General features: G+C 54.0%; 3 protein-coding genes across 9 annotated transcripts in view; 1 reads left to right on the forward strand and 2 right to left on the reverse strand.

The window, feature by feature from the left end:
* The window catches only part of DCAF1 (DDB1 and CUL4 associated factor 1), a 77,587-nt gene extending 72,904 nt beyond the window's left edge, over positions 1 to 4,683 (forward strand). For all 7 annotated transcript variants that reach the window (XM_025456012.3, XM_025456011.3, XM_025456014.3 and 4 more), the window contains one exon: positions 3,718 to 4,683. In XM_025456012.3, coding sequence (XP_025311797.1) covers positions 3,718 to 3,776 — 59 coding nt within the window. In that variant the 3' untranslated portion in view covers positions 3,777 to 4,683. The remainder of the gene's footprint in view (positions 1 to 3,717) is intronic.
* Positions 4,684 to 8,162: 3,479 nt separating this feature from the next.
* RBM15B (RNA binding motif protein 15B) lies at positions 8,163 to 11,521 on the reverse strand. Its single transcript, XM_025456018.3, has one exon. It carries the CDS (start codon positions 11,200 to 11,202, stop codon positions 8,512 to 8,514), a length of 2,691 nt encoding a protein of 896 aa, XP_025311803.3. The 5' UTR covers positions 11,203 to 11,521; the 3' UTR covers positions 8,163 to 8,511.
* Positions 11,522 to 13,493: 1,972 nt separating this feature from the next.
* MANF (mesencephalic astrocyte derived neurotrophic factor) lies at positions 13,494 to 17,199 on the reverse strand. The gene is given in 5 exon segments (XM_025456019.3): positions 13,494 to 13,919; positions 15,236 to 15,377; positions 16,116 to 16,243; positions 16,970 to 17,145; positions 17,147 to 17,199. Coding segments are annotated over 5 exon segments (669 nt in total). The 5' UTR covers positions 17,185 to 17,199; the 3' UTR covers positions 13,494 to 13,734.
* Between the last annotated feature and the right edge of the window lie 544 nt (positions 17,200 to 17,743).

Consider the following 17,743-nt stretch of genomic DNA (forward strand, 5'->3'; position numbering starts at 1 on the left):
AGTTTGTTCACTCCTGCTTTAGAGGATCAGCCTTAGAATGGAAGGCCAAAAGGTAGTGCTTCCCACCTAAGTGCCCTGTCCTAAGGGGCAGAGCTGGAATTGGCAGCTGCTTATGGGGTGCCCTCCCTGCTTCTTTCTAAATTTATAATGTAAAAGCCCCTTTGTGGAAGAGTCTTCCTGTATGCTTTTGCCTAAGCCCTCTTAAAGGCCAACTGACAAATGTTTCTCTTTGGCTTGTTTTGTTGTCCCCACCCCCTCTACGTTATAAAGTACAAGCTCTAATTTTTCTAATAATTTCCCTTTAGGACAGGTTTCTGAAGTCAAATTGTCCCCTGACTTTGCTAATGAATCCTGAATAAACCAGCTACTAGCTCTAAGAGTCTGCTACTTCTGCAGTTATAGTCTGCCCACTTCAAGAGGATATATCTGGCAGCATCACTGTGACGTGTGTCACTGCTGACAGACTTATGCTTGCGGTGATCTTGGTTCTTGTGCTACCCTGGCTAACTGGGGGGTAATCCCTGTGATATCCAGCCATTTTCATGTTGCTAACCAGGCCATGATGCTCACAACTATGGCACATATTATGCCTAATGTGGTAGCCACTAACCACATGTGGCCATTAAAATTTAAATTAAAGATTCATTTCGTCATTTTGTGTCCACATTTGAAGTATCTGGTAGCCACATGTGATTACCATATTGAACAGCACAGATAGAGAACATTTACAGGAAATCTGAGTGCTGGCCTAGGCCCAATTTATGCCAAAGCTCTTCATAGTAGATCCTTGGTTTTTATAATCATTGGTGGTTGGTGGTAGGAGGAAGAGTGTGCATGTACATGTGTGTGGTAGCAGAGGGTGGGTGATAGTGTTTATTTAAGCATACGTATAAAAGATTCTATTCTACAGTGACCCAAGTCCATTTTCTTTGGGATAAAATCTTATATGTGCTTCTAGCCCTCAAGATTGAAGGTGGGTTTGGCTTAAGGGAGACTTTTTCTTACATAAGTCCTCTTACCAAAGTTGTATATTGAGGAAACTGGGGCGGGAGGGAAGTGGGGCTGGGAGTGCGTGCTTTTTATCTGCTCATCTGCTGTTTACAAGCTTCCATTTTTGCATATTTGGAGGTTGAGGTGATTCAGTGGAGGAGGACTTGCCTTGTCCCTAGTCGTGGTCAGAGAGCCAGCTAAGAAGGATTAAAGGGCAAGGCACACATGACAGTATTCAGAGTAAAAGGGCAGTTTTTACTGAACCTTTTTGTCATCTGTGAATAGTGCCATGTGGGATACAAGTTCTGTTTCCTTCAATTACAAGTAACAAGGTAGGAGAGCACTAGTATGGTATGCCTGACATGAGAGGATCACTAATTTTTTTATTCTTAATTTGAATATAAAGCCACTAAATTTGTATTTGGCCTATAAAATTACTGCCTCTTTTAACTCTTTAGGAAATTCCTTCCTTTAGGCCCAAGAGGTACTGGAAAAGCTTAATTCTTTTATGAACAAGAATATCACCTTATTTTTGTAGGAATATTTATGATGTAAAAATGCCATAATAGTTGACAACTTGAGGACATTTCAGTTCAGGCATTAGAATTGAGGTGGTGATATGGAGGTGGCATGAGTAGTGTGTCCTGCATTCCTGTTTGTTTTAGAGAGGCCTCCAGGAGCTCACAATAGAGCAGGCAGGAAGAGCATTCTCTGTACCCTTGGTGTGCTGATATTTTGCTGTAGTAATCATCTAGAACATTAGTTCTTAACCTTTCTGAGCTTATAGAGCTCTTTTAGGATGTGATGAAAGTCCCCGAGACTATAGAAAACCACACTCCCATGCTATCCCATAACTTTGTGAGGCCCCAGATCCCATAGAGCCCCAGTGATTGGTTTCAGATGTAGAACCCCAACCCTAGGAAGAGAAAACACCTTGACTCTAAAGTCTTTTTTGTGTTTCTCTGTTCTAGTCAGTTCTACCTTCTCTCAAAGCCTGTATGTTATAGAGCAGCAGGTTAAGCTTTGCAGGTATTGATTATTTACATCTAGACTGCCTTTGTCTCAAAGGGCCTTTCAGAAGAGGCCCTGACCAGGGTCTGGAGTTGGGTTTTTAACACTTGAGGATGCGAAAAGGCTGAGGAAGGTAGAGAAAGGAGCCATTGACCACCTAGAGGGAGTCCGTGCCTGGTCCTGAAGGTTCTCAAACACTGTGCCTGACGGTTATTTGTGTAAAGAAGACTGTGTCCTGGTCCTCATCCAGCTGCATTCATACTCCTTACATGTGATGCAAAGTTATTAAGACTCTTAGCAGCCGTAGAACTGATGGACTGGTCTCAGGCAGTTGGTCTGGCATGGTCAAATCATAGACTGCAGGAGCACTGGGAGTCTCTGGGGGTCTGCCTGGGGCAGGACACGGCGCTGTGCCTGTTGTCCCTTGTTGGCACTTCCTCTCGGAGGTCTTGCAGCAAGGAAGCTGATGAGGCCATTGGGCTCACCTTGTTAGGTGTGTGTTTCCCCCACTCTTCACCAGCTTTTGGGCTCTGCTCATGCCCTCTTAGGCCCAGGAGTCCTGGCTTTTTCCAGACATCTCTTTTGTTTACATCCAGGACTTTTTTGTATCACAGCCAGGCGTTTGCTGATTTTTCTTTATCTGTTTCAGTTTTCTTTGTAAAGGAGATTGTGGTGAATGAAAGATTTGGGAATGTGAGGCGTCTGGGAAAGGCTGATGGGGAATTCTGTGGAGCCACTGGTGTCCCTCTCTGCATGGGAAGCCCACGCCTGGGGATTCATAGTCTATCCGTCCACTTCCCTGGAAACCTTGTTATAAAATGGTTTCACACCTTCTTGAGCTGTAATCAGAGGGGGCACGGAGATCTTTTCCTTACCTTCACTCAGCAAATACTAGAGCCCTGAGGAGCTAGGTACTATGTTTCTCTCCAATTTTGACCAGCCACACATGATGTATCGATCTCATTTTGAAGGTTCTTTTGCCTAGTTTCAATCCTCAGTGGTTCCTTGCAGAGGTGTTACTTAGTGTGGTCTGCTCACTGCCTGAGAAGGCAGGTGGTCAAGTGTAGGGCTCCTCCTGTGCCAGAGACCTGGTGCCACCTTCCAGGAGGTCATAGTTGCTGCCTGCTGGCCTCTGGTCTGGAGTTTCCAGGTACTTGTTCTCTGGTATTGCCACATTCTGGGAACCCTTTTGGGAACTTGTTCCCTGCTGATTCTGTTCAGAACTACAGAGGAGTGAGTCCTAGGGTGACATCTCAACCTTTATGAGGCCTTCTGTTAAGAGCTGTTGTTTGAAAGAAATCTCATTCTTGCCTAAGGCTCAGCCTGCTTAGTGGTTCTAGGTGGGTCAGGTAGGTCTGTGGTCTGTGCACCCATCCCAGGAGGAGGATGTGAGGCTAAAGAGCTGCCGAGGCTCATTCATTTCTCCCTTGGCCCTGTCCCTTCAGGGCCCCCCAGTCAGGGAGAACCTCTAAATGGCAGAGAGTGTTGCATCCAGGTCTTTTGAAAGGTACAAGAGCAAGAGGTCCCAGGAGTGGCCACTGTTGCCAACAAGTATATTCTCCAGAGCCAGCTCCAAGGAGTTAATTGGTGTGTTTTCTTCTAGAAACTGGTGATTAACTTTGCTTAGGTATAAATGTATGTATATGTAGGTGCTTCCTTTGTGAAAGCTTCCCATAAGCCTGATGCATAACCTAGTCTTTCCCTCTTACCTTTCAGCGGACAGCTCTGACAACTCTGATTTGGAAGATGACATCATCTTATCTCTGAATGAGTGAGGAGCCGTCACCATGTGGAAGACATTCTTGATAGGCGAGAAACTGAATCAGATGAATTCAGAACACCTTCCTTTCCCTTTCTCCCAGGGCTGTCTTTTAAGGAACTGCATGCCCTGCATTCAGAGGATTATGGCTTAGAGAGCCTCACTGGAATCTGAGGGTCCTTCTAAAAACAATAACAACCACAAAAAAGACAACAGGGGTTAGGCCCTATTCTGCTTCCCCCTTCTCCTAGGATGGACAGCTCTTTCCTCAAGGGGAAAAAAAAACATGTCTCTGGGGTTATTTCACAATATATTTTCTTTGTATAACGTTCTTTACTTAAAGAACAAGAAATAGTTTTTTATAAAATTTAAAAAGAAAAAAAAAAACAGGCATTTATAACTGAGGGTATGAACTTATATCCACCAGGTCTCTTGTCCCTGCACTTCATTTTCTATGGAAGAAAATGATGTCTAAAGAACAATATAGAGGCATTTTTACATACGTATTTAAATGAAAAGGAAAATCGTGGTTTCTTAAATTGATAAGGATTAAGAATATTTTATTATAAATATAATATATGATTTTTTAACCTGTTCTGTTGCCTCATATGCTGTCAGGTTAATTTGTTTTCCTTCGTGCCAGAGGTGGGGAAGAAGGTAGTGCATTGCTTGCTGAGTAAATGCCTAGATTCACCCACCTTCATGGTTTGGGGGCAGCAAGGTCGTTGTGGATATTGGTTTTGTGGAGTTGAGGGAACTTAGGATATAAGTTCACTCCCTCTATTTTTCTTTGTGATTCAGTTTTTCAAAAATTTTTTTTTCTTCCCTTTCTCCCCAATGTGGAAATTACAAATCAAAGGCCTTTTTCTTTAATGTAAAGTGTATTTATTTAAAAAAAATACAAAATAAACTACAAGTCTGTCTTTGTTTGTTTATGGCCTTTCCCTGTTCTCTTTTACCAAAGTGCAGTGGTCCCTTTCCCTGCACCTCTAGCCAGCCAGTAGAGAAGACGCCTTCCGAGAGGCAGTCCAGGATGGTGGTGAGAACACATTCTGCCCAAATAAAGCACTCTGGGGAGAAAAGTAGCTTAGTCACAGTGTCTAACCCTGGTCTGCTGCCCTCCCCCAGAGGGAGTATCGGTTTGTGCCCGAGAAGCACGCTGGGGTGGAGGAGGAGGTGCTTGGGTCTGGTCAGCTGTGGACACCTCTCTGTCCTAGGTTCTGACTAAAGAAGGCAGCTCTGCAGTACAGATCTAGTGGAGCTGACATGATTAGGGGTCCTGGGTGCTGGCAAAGCTAAGGAGTGGCCACCTCTCTAGTTAGTTGGGTGACTGTCATTACGATTTCCTCAAGGGAGAGTTAACAGCGGACCAGAGCTGTTTTTCACTTTTGGCAGTTTGGAGGCAGCGGGGGCTGGGCCGGCTGGGTTTAGACAGGTCTCAGGCCTCTGAAATCAGCCTGTGGTTGGTGAACATGGGGAACCGCCAGGGAAAGTGCCACATGCTCTGACCTTTTCACTTAACCCACCTCACCCTTTCCTCCTACAATAAATAGGAGATTGCAGTCTCTTCGAGTTGTCCAAGTAACAGCTTCTTGGTTTCTATTATGTAGGTATCAAATAGCTAGGGACTTTTCTCCCTTTGCTGAGAGAAGAGGGGACAAATTTGGTTGTGAAATAAACAAGACAAGACGGGCTATAACTCACCAGGGGCCAGCAAAGCCCTGCTGGGCTTCAGAGCACCATACAACTGATCGCACACTGAAGTGGGCCTGTGTCACACAGGTACCTCTTGGTCCTTTAGAGAGCAGAGGTCTCAGCTCTTATGTTGCTTCATGCCTCAGCTTAAATGGGTTACTAACACCTAACCAGTGGAGTAGCCTTGACTGCTGGTGCTGGATGGGTGCATCAAAAGAAAGCAGGTTAAAAGTCAAGAAGTAAAAACGCTATTCTAGTCATGAATTCAGCTGAGCTGCTGCTGGCTGCCTCCCTCAACTCTGCCAACAGCTCTTGGGAGTGCCTGCAGGTCTCTGTGGTGGCGATGGGGGCCTCCAACAGGGAGGCGCAGTTCTGGTTGACTTGACAACTCGCCCTTAGGGCAGCGCCCTGAGAGGCTAAGGAGACATCAGCCTTCTTTCTTACTATACCAGAGCTGAAAATCTGAGTCACTCAGAAGAAACCCATACAATTTGCCTCAGATTAATTTCCTCCCCCCCATTTAAGTGACACCTCAGACAGGATCTGAACCCGCAGGTGGAGGCGCTGGACCCCTGCAGTTAAATTGTTCTCTTTGTGGGGCAGTCCTAAATCAACCAGCGCCTTGACCTCCTGCCCTACGAGGGCTGGCCAAGGCCTGAGAGTTCACAGAACCTGTGTCTTAAGAGCCAAAGGAAGGAAGTGGTTGAGAAGAGGGTCACACAGTGGGCTGTGGTTCTTTACCAAAACTCTATAGTTCTTTTTGGGGCCAGAGAGCACCTATCCCTGGAAAGTAGACAAAACAAAGGTTGAAGTGTCTTCTCCAACCACATTTCCTAGCAGGTTTATATCTGGAAATGCTGCTAGGTGGTGTAGCATTCTGGGTTCTGAGCACCCACCCTATGAAGAACAGCCCAGAGAAGTTTTGGACGTAACAGGACAAGGCAACTCTGGCTGATGCGTGACCGAGGCATTTCTCAGACATCTGCAGGAAGCCCTGCAATACGCCTTCAAGCCACCCCTACCTTGTTTACTCTGAACAAGGCCCATTCCTGCTTCTGGCAGTACGAGCTACCCTGGGATGGTGGCGCTGGGGTCAGCTGGTCCCCTCCACGGACTTGCTCAGACACCTGGCAGTTGTGCCACAGCTCAAGTACAAACTGGCAAACACATTTAACACTTCCTTTGTTCATGTTTTCTGTTGTGAACATGCCTGTTCTCTCATGAGCACCAGCTATAGCCCAGTGAGCAGTACCTCCCCAGGCACCTTCCCCTGTTCATTTTAAATCCCTAAGGTCTCAAAAAGCCACCTCTTCCCTGATCCTTGTGAAGCATGTATCGTCCAGGCAGTCCACCCTCCAGGCCTCACCCTCCACCTCAGGATGGTCTCTCAAAGCATCCCAGCCGTCCCGTGTTGCCCTGCATGGACTGGGAGTGGACCAGGCCAGGAGAGTGGAACAGAACCCGGAGTTCCTGGCCATTTGGGGGGCTCACTTCTCTGAGGCTTCTGTTGTCCCCCAGCTCTGACAGTGATCCTTTGGGACATCCAGACTGCCACACAACACACTCTGAAAAGTCTATTTGGGCAGTGTTCTATGTTGACAACTGCTCTATGACTGGCTTCCCTCCTTGGTCGACGGTGCTGTCCTATGACCTCATTAGAGACCAGGGATGACAGCATTTTTCTCTTTCAAGCCATCTTTCTCTCCCAGCTGGAAGATGCCTCCACATTCCTCCCCAGCTTGGCTTCAGTGGCTCTGACGAGCACTGCCCAAACACCTTGGCACCTGTGACTTCATTTCCCCACAGAAGCACCCTTCTCCCACCTCAGCAGCAGGGCAAGAGGCTGAGGCACACGTTCTCACCTTACACCCGTGAAACTGATTAGTTAAGAGTATCTGTCTAATCCACCGTGCTCCCTGGCAGCACTGCAAAAATTCTTCAGTCCAGGGTTTGTAGGGTCCCCTACAAAGCTCTAGGTACTGGGAAGAGGTCCCCTCCACTATACATCAGCCCCAAAACAACCAAAGGAAGAACCAGAATTCACAAACACTGGGTAAATTTCAAGAATTAGCCAAGAGAAGCTTCCTCCCACCCTCCATTCCAGCACTTGGCCTTCAGGGTTCCTGGGGGGTCTGAGGCAGCTCTGCCTCCAACGGGGTACTCCTGGGCTGCCATGTTAAGGCTGGAAGGGAGGCTGAAAAGAAGGGGAGCCTGCTTCAATCTGTGACACCAAGACGCTGTGGCATCAATACTGTACTCTTCTTCCCCGTGTCTACAAGACCACAGAACTGCTAAAGACTACCTGCCTGCAAAAGGCCTCAAGATTAGGCACATTGTCCAACAGCTACGGTTCAGACAGATCAACACACACATTTAGGGCAGAAAACAAGAACTCCAAAACTACCAAAGCTGCCGGCTATAGACCTTAGGCTCACCCCCTTCCTTTGCATGGGCTCTGCTCAAGCAGGCAAGGCAGGGTGCCAGAGGCAAAACGAAGCCCACCTGCTCTCAGCCAAGGTTAAAAACAAATGTGAACGCAGTCCCGACTCGGCCCAAAGAGCTGAGGGGCCGAGAGCCACCAACACAGCAGGACTTTGAGCTAATACCAGTGCTGTGAAGTTGACGTAGGGCATTTGTGTGCGTGTAGTGGGGAAAAGTCTTCCATTCATTGAGGAAAAACTCGATTAAACCAGGACTCTGAACAGGATTAAAAATCCATCCTCTGACAAAGGTTTTACTGACAACTTTCCATACAGTTAGTCAAAAAATAAAAAAAATACAGAACACAGCAGACAGTATCTCGTACACTAGAAATCAACGTGACAGGAGTCCCTTTTCTCATTGCTGGAAAAAAACAAAACAAAACAAAAAAACAAAATCCCCAAATTTAAGAACTTAGTTTTGGTGGGGGTCAGGACTCTGGTTCCCCCATCAAATGAACCAAAATAACCCAGCAGAGAATTCAAACCAAGGGGTAGGATGTGGGGAAGGGTGGTGGTCGGATTTTAAAAGAACTGCTTTTGTGACACAAACGCGGAGCTGGAGCCAGGTCTGGGCTAGGCAGTGTCTCTTACTATAACTATCACCATGTGTTCCTCCTCTAGCTTGCCCAATGTCCTCAGTGCTGACTGGAGGTACTGCTGTGAAAAGTCGCAGGGCGGGAAGGCGTAGAGCATGCCTGTGCTGTCTCTGCCCTTGGACCCACCCACCGGCAGGCTGATCACCCCTGCGGCCTGCTTCTGTTTCAAGTAGGAGACCAGGTTCCTGAGAAGCCGCCTCTGTAGGCCTGGCTCCACCGTGGGCATCCCCTCAGTGCCAGGCCCGCTGGGGGTCGCCTGGGTGGCTAGGAGCACCGCATAGCCATTGGGGCTCCCCTGCTTGATGCGCCGCGTGACCTCATCGAGCTTGGGCTGGTCCAGCCGCAGACGCTGGGCAATCTTCAGCTGGGTCAGCTTGCTCCCGGAAGTGTGGTCTTTGAGGAGGCCCGTGATAACCCCTTGGTCCCCCTCTAGGATGTGCATAGATGTTGGGAAGCAGCTGTTTTTCAACACTAGGAGCCCATTCCAACCCAGCTGCAGTGTCTGGGCATACTCGGAAAGATTCTTGAGCTTTTTGGTCTCGTGTTTTGGCTCTTCCAGAGGCTTGGGTTCAGCCTCAGCGGTCCGATGATTGCGCTCGCTCTCTCGGGTCTTCTTCCCATGGGAAGAGTCTGGAGCCTCGTGGTGGTGGTGGTGGCTCCGCTCCTCAGCCCCGTGTCTGCTGTTGCTGAGGGAGTTGCTGCTCGACTCCTTGGTCCCATCACTGGAGTGATTCTCCTTACGGCTGCGCTCAGGAGTGCGGTCAGAGCCCCGGTCCACCTGTGGCCCACCACCCTTGGTCCTGCTCCTCTCCTCGTAAGGGGAGTGGGTTGTCCTCCCGCGGTCACTGGAGAGGCTCCTCCGCTTCCGCCTCTCCTCCCAGGGCTTGGGCAGGCCACGGTCCCCATCTCCCCAGCGCTCCCCACTCCGGCTGCGCACTGAGCGGCTGTAGCCCTCCAGGCTGTTTCGGCGGTCAGAGCTTTTACTAGGGCTGGTCCAGTCCCCTTCCAAAAAGGTCCGGTCCCGGTCTGAGTACAGGAGGTGTGGGGGGGTCCTATCCCGCACCCGGAGGTCTGCATCCAGGCTTCGATGCCGGGTATATCCATCTGGGAGCAGCTCATAATGCACAGGGAGGGGTGAGGGCTGGTACTGCTGGGGATACCGGGTCTCCTCTGCTTTGGCAAAATCCACACGCAGCCTTCGGTCTGGACCACCCAAGGGAAAGCCCCTCATTTTTGCGCAGGCGGCCTGAGCTGCATCCAAGCTCTCATACTGGATGTAAGCAAAACTATCTCCCTTGACGTGATCAATGGTCCGAATGCTCCCGAAGCGGTCAAACTCCCGGGCCAGAGCGGCCAGTGAGGTGTTAGGTCCCAGGCCGCCCACCCAGAGGCGAGTGGTGGGGTTGGCCTTGCCATAGCCTATCTTAATGGGGTTTCGGCCAATCACCCGGCCCGACATGGCCACCTTGGCCCTGTGGGCCATGTCTAGATTCTGGAACTTGAGGAAGGCATACGCACCACCCTGGCCACGGGCAGGTCTCTTGATGACCACCTCCTCAATGATGCCGTACTTCTCAAAGGCCCGCCGCAACTCCACCTCGGACACGCTGTGGTCCAGGTTCCCGATGAAGAGGTTGCGCGTGGCCCGCTGGTCGTCCTCAGGCATCAGGTCCTCCTCGCACACGGCGGGGTAGCCGTATGGGCGCCCGCGGTCGTCGTACAGACCGTAGTAGTCCAGGGCCCGCTCCCGGGACAGTCCTACTGCGGCGGCGGCGGCAGCATCCAGGGCAAAGGCCGCCGCGGCGTGGCGGGCGCGGGGCTCCCGTAGCGGAGGGGCGGCCACTGGGGACAGAGAGCGCTGCTTGTACTGGTAGCCGCCGTGCAGCGGCAGGTAACCGAGCGGGTCGGCGGGCGCGGGCGGCCCTGGGGGCGGCGTGGAGGCGGCAGCACTGCTGCTGCTGCTTCGCCGGCTGCTCCCGCCGCCGCCGCCGCCGCCGCCGCCGCCGCCACGCAGGTACACCGGCTCCACCTTGAGCGGCCGGTCGTAGAGCAGCAGCTGGCGGGCCAGGGCGTGCTGGCGGGCCTCGCGTGCGTCCTGCGGGTGCCGGAAGTTCACGTAGGCCACGCGGCCCAGCTCTGGCGTGTGCGACAGGCGCAGGCTGATCTCGCCAAAGCGCTTGAACTGGTGGAAGAGTCGGTCCTCGAGGTGCTCGGCGGGCAGCGCGGGGCTCAGGCTGCTGATGAGCAGCGTCTTGTACTCGGGTGCGGCCGCCGATGAGCCGGGCCCCGCGGGCTCGGCCCCGGGCGGTGGCGGAGGTGGCGGCAGCGGAGACGCGCGAGGTGATGCACCTGAAGCGCCTGGGTCCCCGGAGGCCTTGCCACCGCGTCCCCCGCCGCCAGCGCCCGAGCCCGAGGAGCGGCCGCTGCTCGCACGGTGATTCGCGTCCCCGGCGCCGCGGCCGTCGCGATGCCCACCCCCGCCGCCCCCGCTACCGCGGGGTTTGTCGCGGGCCCGCGTTGGAACGGGATGCTTGGCGCCGCCCGAGGCCTTGTGCGCCGCCCGCCGCCCGCCCGCCTCCGCCTCCCGTTCGCGCTCCCGCGGCCGCTTGGCCGACGATGACGAGCCGCGCCCGCTCGGGCTCGAGTCTCGCTCGCTCTGCCTCTTCATGGCGCCGGCGCGGCGGGCGGGCGGGCGGCCCGCAGGCCCCTCACAGCGGCGGCGGCGGCGGCCGAGGAGGCAGCGCCCCCGGCGCCGCCATCTTGGACAAAAGGACTCGGCGCGGCGGTGGCGGCGGGGCGGGGCGGGAGCGGCGCCCAGGGGCTGGGCGTCGCATTATCAGGCAGCGCCGGACTGTCACGTGACCCCGCGGCGGGCGGGGCGAGAGCTACGCCGGGTGTGCGTCATCGGACTGCGCCGCCCCCATCACGTGACCCCCGGGGGCGGGGCAGGGGCCGGGAGGCCGGCGGGCGATCGCGGCCCGGCATTGAGCTCTGGCGCCACCGCGCGGCCTTGGGGCCGGGCTGCGCGGAGATGGGGGCCATCGCGAGAGCGGGCCTGGTTCGCTCCTGCCGGCCCTAGGCTTCCCGCTTCCGGCGCGGGGGCCCGCGCTGCGTGGAACAGGAGTGGCAGTGCCTGTGGGCGCCGGGCTCCCGACTCTTGACCAGCGGCCTCTTTACGTAGCATCCCCCGACTGGTCCGGGGTCGACGGTGAAGAGGATCTAAGCACGCCGCTCCCTCAGCCCTGTCCAGCGCCCACGCCCCACAAAGCAGGGATCCTCCGCATTCAGGTATCACCTGCTGCGGTCCCTGGAAAGGCCGCGATGACCAAGGGCTGTCCATGCAAAAGGCGAGGCTCAGCAGGGTTGAGGCGGAGAAACCCGCGCCAGCAAACCCGCCGTTTACCGAGTGCGAATTGGCGCCACTAGGCTGCGGCCCTCCGAGCAGTGGGCTGAGGGCAGGGCCACGGAGCCAAGGGCGAAGAGAAGGCCAAACCCAGTCGTTAGCACAGCTTGCTACGCTTACCTCTTGAGGCTGACCAGTGCCCTTCTATCCACTTCGAGGGCCAGGACCTCTTCTCCAGAGGTGAGGTGCGGGGGAGGCGGAGAGAATCCTGCCTGGGTGCCCAAGCGGCCTTGGGATGGTTTTATTCCCGAGAGCTGCTGGAAGCATCGCAGAACCTGACCCTTCTGCACGGAAACCGTGGGGGCGGGGAAGAGGCTGCCAGTTCCTCCTCCTCCTCCTCCCATGACCATACATAAAGCAGCTCCTGGAGCAGCTGAGGCAAGTGCAAGGGGAAAGCTCTTAAAAGAAACATCTGTAACATTGTCTGATCTTAACTCCCCTTCCAGCAGGAATGAGTTAACCCTTTGTAGATAACCGTGGGGGTCAGCCCTAGAGTGGGAGTGGTTGGGTTGTTTTTCTGTTCCTGTGTTCAGTGTGGCCTGTAGGCCATGGCCATCTACTTCCTAAGATTTCTATCGCCAGCCGTGGATTTTCCCAGCACCTATAAGGGGCTCAGGACACACTGCGCTGGTCACATCTCAACAGCCCACCTATTTTCCCCAAACAAGAAAGTCTCGGCCTGAGGAGTAGCTTAGCGTTCTTGCTTTCCTCTTAGACATCGTGATGAGGATGTGCTGAATGTGGGGCTGCTGTTGGTTGTCATTTGTGGAAGCCACGGCAGGTTGTAACAAGGCCTACATAGGCAAACTGAATTCAGCCAACTGCACAAATGTGATCTGCAGTCTTCCTAGGAAAGCACTGCTTTAGTCCTTCTTTCTGGTAGTCTCCGGAGGCCTGAGATGCAGAGGGGTCTCCACCAAATCACAGCTCATGCTGACAACTAGGTTTCCCAAAGCCAACCCTGGAGATGAACTAAAAAACCAGACTTGGGACAAGACCTCATCGATTAGCCTTATCTTGGGAAACAATGCAAAAGGGAGTCTCTCACTGATTCTTTGTATAAACCAACTCCTGCAAATCGAGCAAAACTCCAATTAGGCATCAGAACTTGGAGCTGAGAGCAGACCACAAACTCAGATGACCACATAGATGGCCAGATCTAGACAGTGCTTGGCGGAGGTAGCCAGGCTGAGAGCATCTTAGAAATGTGATGGTACAGGATGCAGGCAGTTACTGAGGTCATCCTCCTGGAAAGCCACACCAATCATACTCTCAGTCCTGCAAGAAAGCCCCTCCCTCCTAACACCAGATGCAACTCCCTGTTGTGCTCTGCTGGGAGCTGTGTGGCCTCCTGCTCCTCTTGTGTGACTTCGCCTCAGTGACCTCAAGTGACCTTGGAGGGGGCGCCTCAGGCACAGCCTCCTCCAGGACTTGCTCCAGTCCTGCTCAGCACCCTCCCTGTGCCTCAGTCCTGCCCTGGAGGACTAGAAAGCATAAACTGGTGGGATCTTCATTAGGGTCCAAATCCTATTTCAGATTAACTTTAATTCTCCAAGGACAGCTAGAAATTTTCTTCCTTTAATAAAAAATTCCCAGACACACTTTGAAGTCCTAGAGAAAACCAGCAACAGAATAAAGTGAATCCCCCCAGGGGGGCGCTGGAGAGCCAGCATCGTCAGGAAAGCTCCAGGCTTCACACGGACTTTCAGGAGCCCGCCTAAAAAATAAATTACAAAACGGCTGTGGGGAAGGCGCAGGTGCGCTGCCTTCCCTCAGGGGCAGCAGGGGCGGGGCAGACTACAAGTCAGTCCGTGAACTGGCTGCCTTGGGGGCATATTTAGGCATCAGTTCATTAATCTTCCGTATGTAGTCAGACTTCTCTGCACAGCCTTTGCATGTCTCCCCCCAGTCGTCCAGAATCTTCTTGAGCTCTCTAACCCGGAGCTTCTTCAGGTCCACCGTGCGCAGGTCGATCTGCTTGTCTGGGGGAGAGAGCAGGGAGAGCTGGTGGGAGCAGCAACAGACACCTCCCTGCCCCAGACACGGTCCCAGGACGGGTCACACCCACAGGGCCCCCCAACCCTTAAAACAAGCAGCCCTACTGGCTGGAGGGGGGACAGATGCTTCCAGATGCATGCTGGTGTGTCAGCACCCACGGCCCCACACCAGGGGCACTGACCCTTACAGGACAAAGGTGGTTCCCGCTCCCCAAGTGCCTTGACAGTCACTGTAGAGTGACAGCTCCAGGGTGACAGAGCAGATAGATCCCCCAGCTCCAATTTCCCACCATAGGCCCTGGTCGGAAGCTTGCCCTCCATGACTGCTTGTGACCAGAGGCCTGGGGCCAACCGCCCGTTCCAGGGCACCTCAGGAGACCAGACATCCTTGATGCAAGTGGGCAAACACAGGCCCTTGGACACTTGAATCGCAATAAAATAAGTTGGTGTTTAAATTTTATAGACAAGGACAACTATTCCTGGTCCTTACTCTTTCTGAGCACCTGGCCTGCTTTGTTCTACCAGAGAGCTCTTCCACAAGAGGTGCCGCAGTGCCAGCACTCTTCAGAAGCATACACCAGTTCTCTTCAATATAGTCAAGATTGCTGGGCCTTCAGCAGGATGAGCCTATTAAGCCCAAGTCAGCCCACATCCCTTCTCTGCTCAAAAACCCATGTTCCTGGGGCCTGGGTAGCTCAGCCAGTTAAGCGTCCAACTCTTGATTTTGGCGCAGTTTGTGATTTCAGGGTCATGGATCGAGCCCCTCATTGGGTTCTACAGTCAGTGGGGAGTCTGCTTGAGATCCTCCCTCCATGGCTCCCACACCCTAAAACAAATCTTAAAAAAAAAACAACAAAAAAAAAACACCTCTCTGTCCCCCACCCCCTGGACAAAACCAAAACAAACCAACCCGCATTCCCAACTTTATTCAGATTAAAGATCTGAAGCCAAATCTTCACCAACCTGCAAGGCCCTCTGTGACCTGTCCACACATCATGCCACTGCCTGCCTCTGCACGGCCTATTTCCTCTGCCTGGAATGCTCTTCCATTAGCTCCCTTTGGCTCATCTTCTACTGCCTTGAAAGTTGGCTCAATGTCCCCTCCTTGGGGAGGTTTGTTCTAACCTCCACCAACCAAGAATGCCAGATCCATAGCCCCTCACTTCACACCATCTAGCCTGCTGTAGATCTCACACACCCTGGCTCTGGTTTCTCATTGGCCTCTTCCAGCTAGAAAGTCAACTCCATAAAGCTTGAGCACACATGCTCTGTGTTGGTTACACAGGCCTGGCCACACTCACCATACTTTAGCTCACAGATCTGGCTGTCCTTCTTCTTGAGCTTCTCACAGACCTTCTCCACAGGGATGTGGTGGGCCAGGGGCTTTGACACCTCGTTGATGATTTTAGTGGCAGCATCGTCTGTGGCCCCAATGTAGTAGCACTGCAGCAAGAGAGGACAATGGCCTTTAGGCGCTGGAGAGCCTTCTCCTCCACAACACACTGACACCTCAAAACCTCTGTTTCTGGCAGGGACCTCATGTTCCCATGCCCTGCCTGGACTGCCATCAGACTGTCAGTGTAAACCCCGGGCTCTTAATACATGCCCGGTCCTCAAGCAGACAGCCTCCAAGTAAGTTTACGAGTTACCAGGATTCAGACCTTTACACAGACAAACCAGCAACCGCCAGGGAGAGTAAAGCTACAAAAGCTGTCATTTTGTCAGGGCTCTTGTCTTCAATTCAGCCCCAGCCCACCCTGTGCCCACTGTTCTCCTGTGTCCTTGCACGTGGCCTCTGGTACTCACAAAGGCTGTTCCCTCGGCCTGGGATGCTCTATCCTGTCCAACAATGACGACTCTTCCTCAGAGAGATTCTTGACTATTCTGCCTAAATCAGCACCCACCCTCTCTGCCAGAGCACCCTGGTCATTTTCTCCAGGACCCTCATCTCACGCCATCATTTGTTTGCCTGTCATTTCTTACCGCTGATACTCCCGGTGCCCAGCACATAGTAGGTGCTTGATCAATTCTAACAGGATGAAAAATATCCTAACTGCAGACTGCAGGAAAGCACTTGCGTCCCACAGCAGCATCCGGGCAGAACAGAGGACCTCCTGAACAGCAAGTGGACAGGGCCAGCCCGGGAGGGTAACCAGCCCGGGAGGGTAACCAGTTACTCACCAACCGATTCTCTTTGCCTCTTGCTTCCCGGCAGAATTTTATAAGTTCTTTTTCAATAGAGGATGGTGAGAATGTGACATCTCTGTCTTTGAGGTCCTGATAAAATCTTCCCAGATAAGAGATGCAGACTGGAAAAGAGAGGGGAGATGCTCAGCAATCACCAAGTTGTACCCCAATCCACCAGGAGGAAACTCCGTAAGCAATTTTAACAGGAGACACGGAGGTGAGTTTTTCCGTCACCGGGGTTTCTCAGGTGCCCGACTCAACCCGGCTCCAAGTTGCTGGGGTCCCCCCGCCCCCGTACACCCAGGGCACGCGGGGTACGAGCATCACCCGGTGACCTACACACGGCTCCTCCCTGCTCCTTCCACAAACTTTAAGGCGAGAATGAACACGTGTCCTTGAGATGGACTGACTGTGACCTCGTAAGAGGCCAAGCCGGAGGGCGAAGACAAAAACGATCCCAATGCTTCTCGTTTCCAAACACAACGCCGAACCCCGAGGTGCGGCTTCGCAAGCGCACGGGCCCGGCGCGGTGCCCACGGCTGGCCCTAGGGGCTCCCGACCTGAGCCTGGGAGAGCCTCTGCTCAGTGATGGGAAACGACAAAAACTCCGGCGTTCTCTCAACGTCAAGCCAAGTTTTCTGCACGACCTAGTCCCAACTTTTTCTTGTCGGGCCAGTTTCCTAGGCCCAGGAACTATGTTCTAGGCCGGCGTCTGCCCCTCGGGCAGACCCCGCTGGGGCCGGTCGCCGCCCCCTCCCGCTCCAACCCCGGCCTCTCGGCCGCTCGGTGGTTTTCGGCGCCGCCGCCGCCAGGCGGGCCTCGGGGCGCGGACCCTGGCCCTGCCGCACCTTCGCAGTCGCCCGGCCGCAGAGTCCGGCCGCCGGGCAGCACGCTCAAAGCCAGCGCCACCGCCAGCCCGTGCGTGGCCCACATCCTCCACCGCCTCCGCCGCCGCCCGACTGAACCGCGCCCGCCGTGCGGCGCTACCTCCAGGTCCCGGCCGCGCGCCGTAGTTCCCCATTGGTGGGCGGCCCCCGCGCCCTCCTACTCGCCGCGTTCCCATTGGTCCACGGGCCTCGGAGCCCAGACGGGCGGCTCCACGCTCCCCTTCCCTATTGGCTCGTAGCGTCGCCCGCCCTTGGCCCTAGACAGTTGTCGGCCGCTGATTGAACCAGGGTGGCCCGCAGGAAGCGGCGGCGGGGCCGGCGGAAGCGCCTGGGCCGCCATCTTGAGTAGGGGCAGCGGCTGCGGCTGAGGCCGGACGCCCTGCGCCCGCTGTACGGTCCTGAGTACCCCCTGCTCTGGGCACCACGCCCTCCCGGAAAACCCCGCGGGCTTCCCCTCCGGGAGCTCCCAATCTTGGCGCAGGCCAGCGGCTGTGGAGTCAGCCGCGGCCCGAAGGGCAGGCTCCGGGCCGCTTCCTTTTCTTTGCATTTTTTCACACAATCCCGTGGGCGGGGGATCCAGGCTCCCGCGCCCGAGGCCCGCCGACTAGATCCGAAGGTCCGCTTCAGGCCGGAGGCCGCCTTGTTCGGGCCGGCCGGACACTGGCAGGGCGGACAGACGCCGGGCGGGAGGACTTCCCATAGGAAGGGCCCCCCCGAGCTACCATCCTAGGCCCC

This window comes from Canis lupus, chromosome 20 (genome assembly GCF_003254725.2).
Source record: "Canis lupus dingo isolate Sandy chromosome 20, ASM325472v2, whole genome shotgun sequence".
Lineage (NCBI taxonomy): Eukaryota > Metazoa > Chordata > Mammalia > Carnivora > Canidae > Canis > Canis lupus.

Excerpts from the sequence above, each read along its gene's own strand:
- RBM15B (XM_025456018.3), bottom strand. The coding sequence starts at position 11,202 with ATGAAGAGGCAGAGCGAGCGAGACTCGAGCCCGAGCGGGCGCGGCTCG.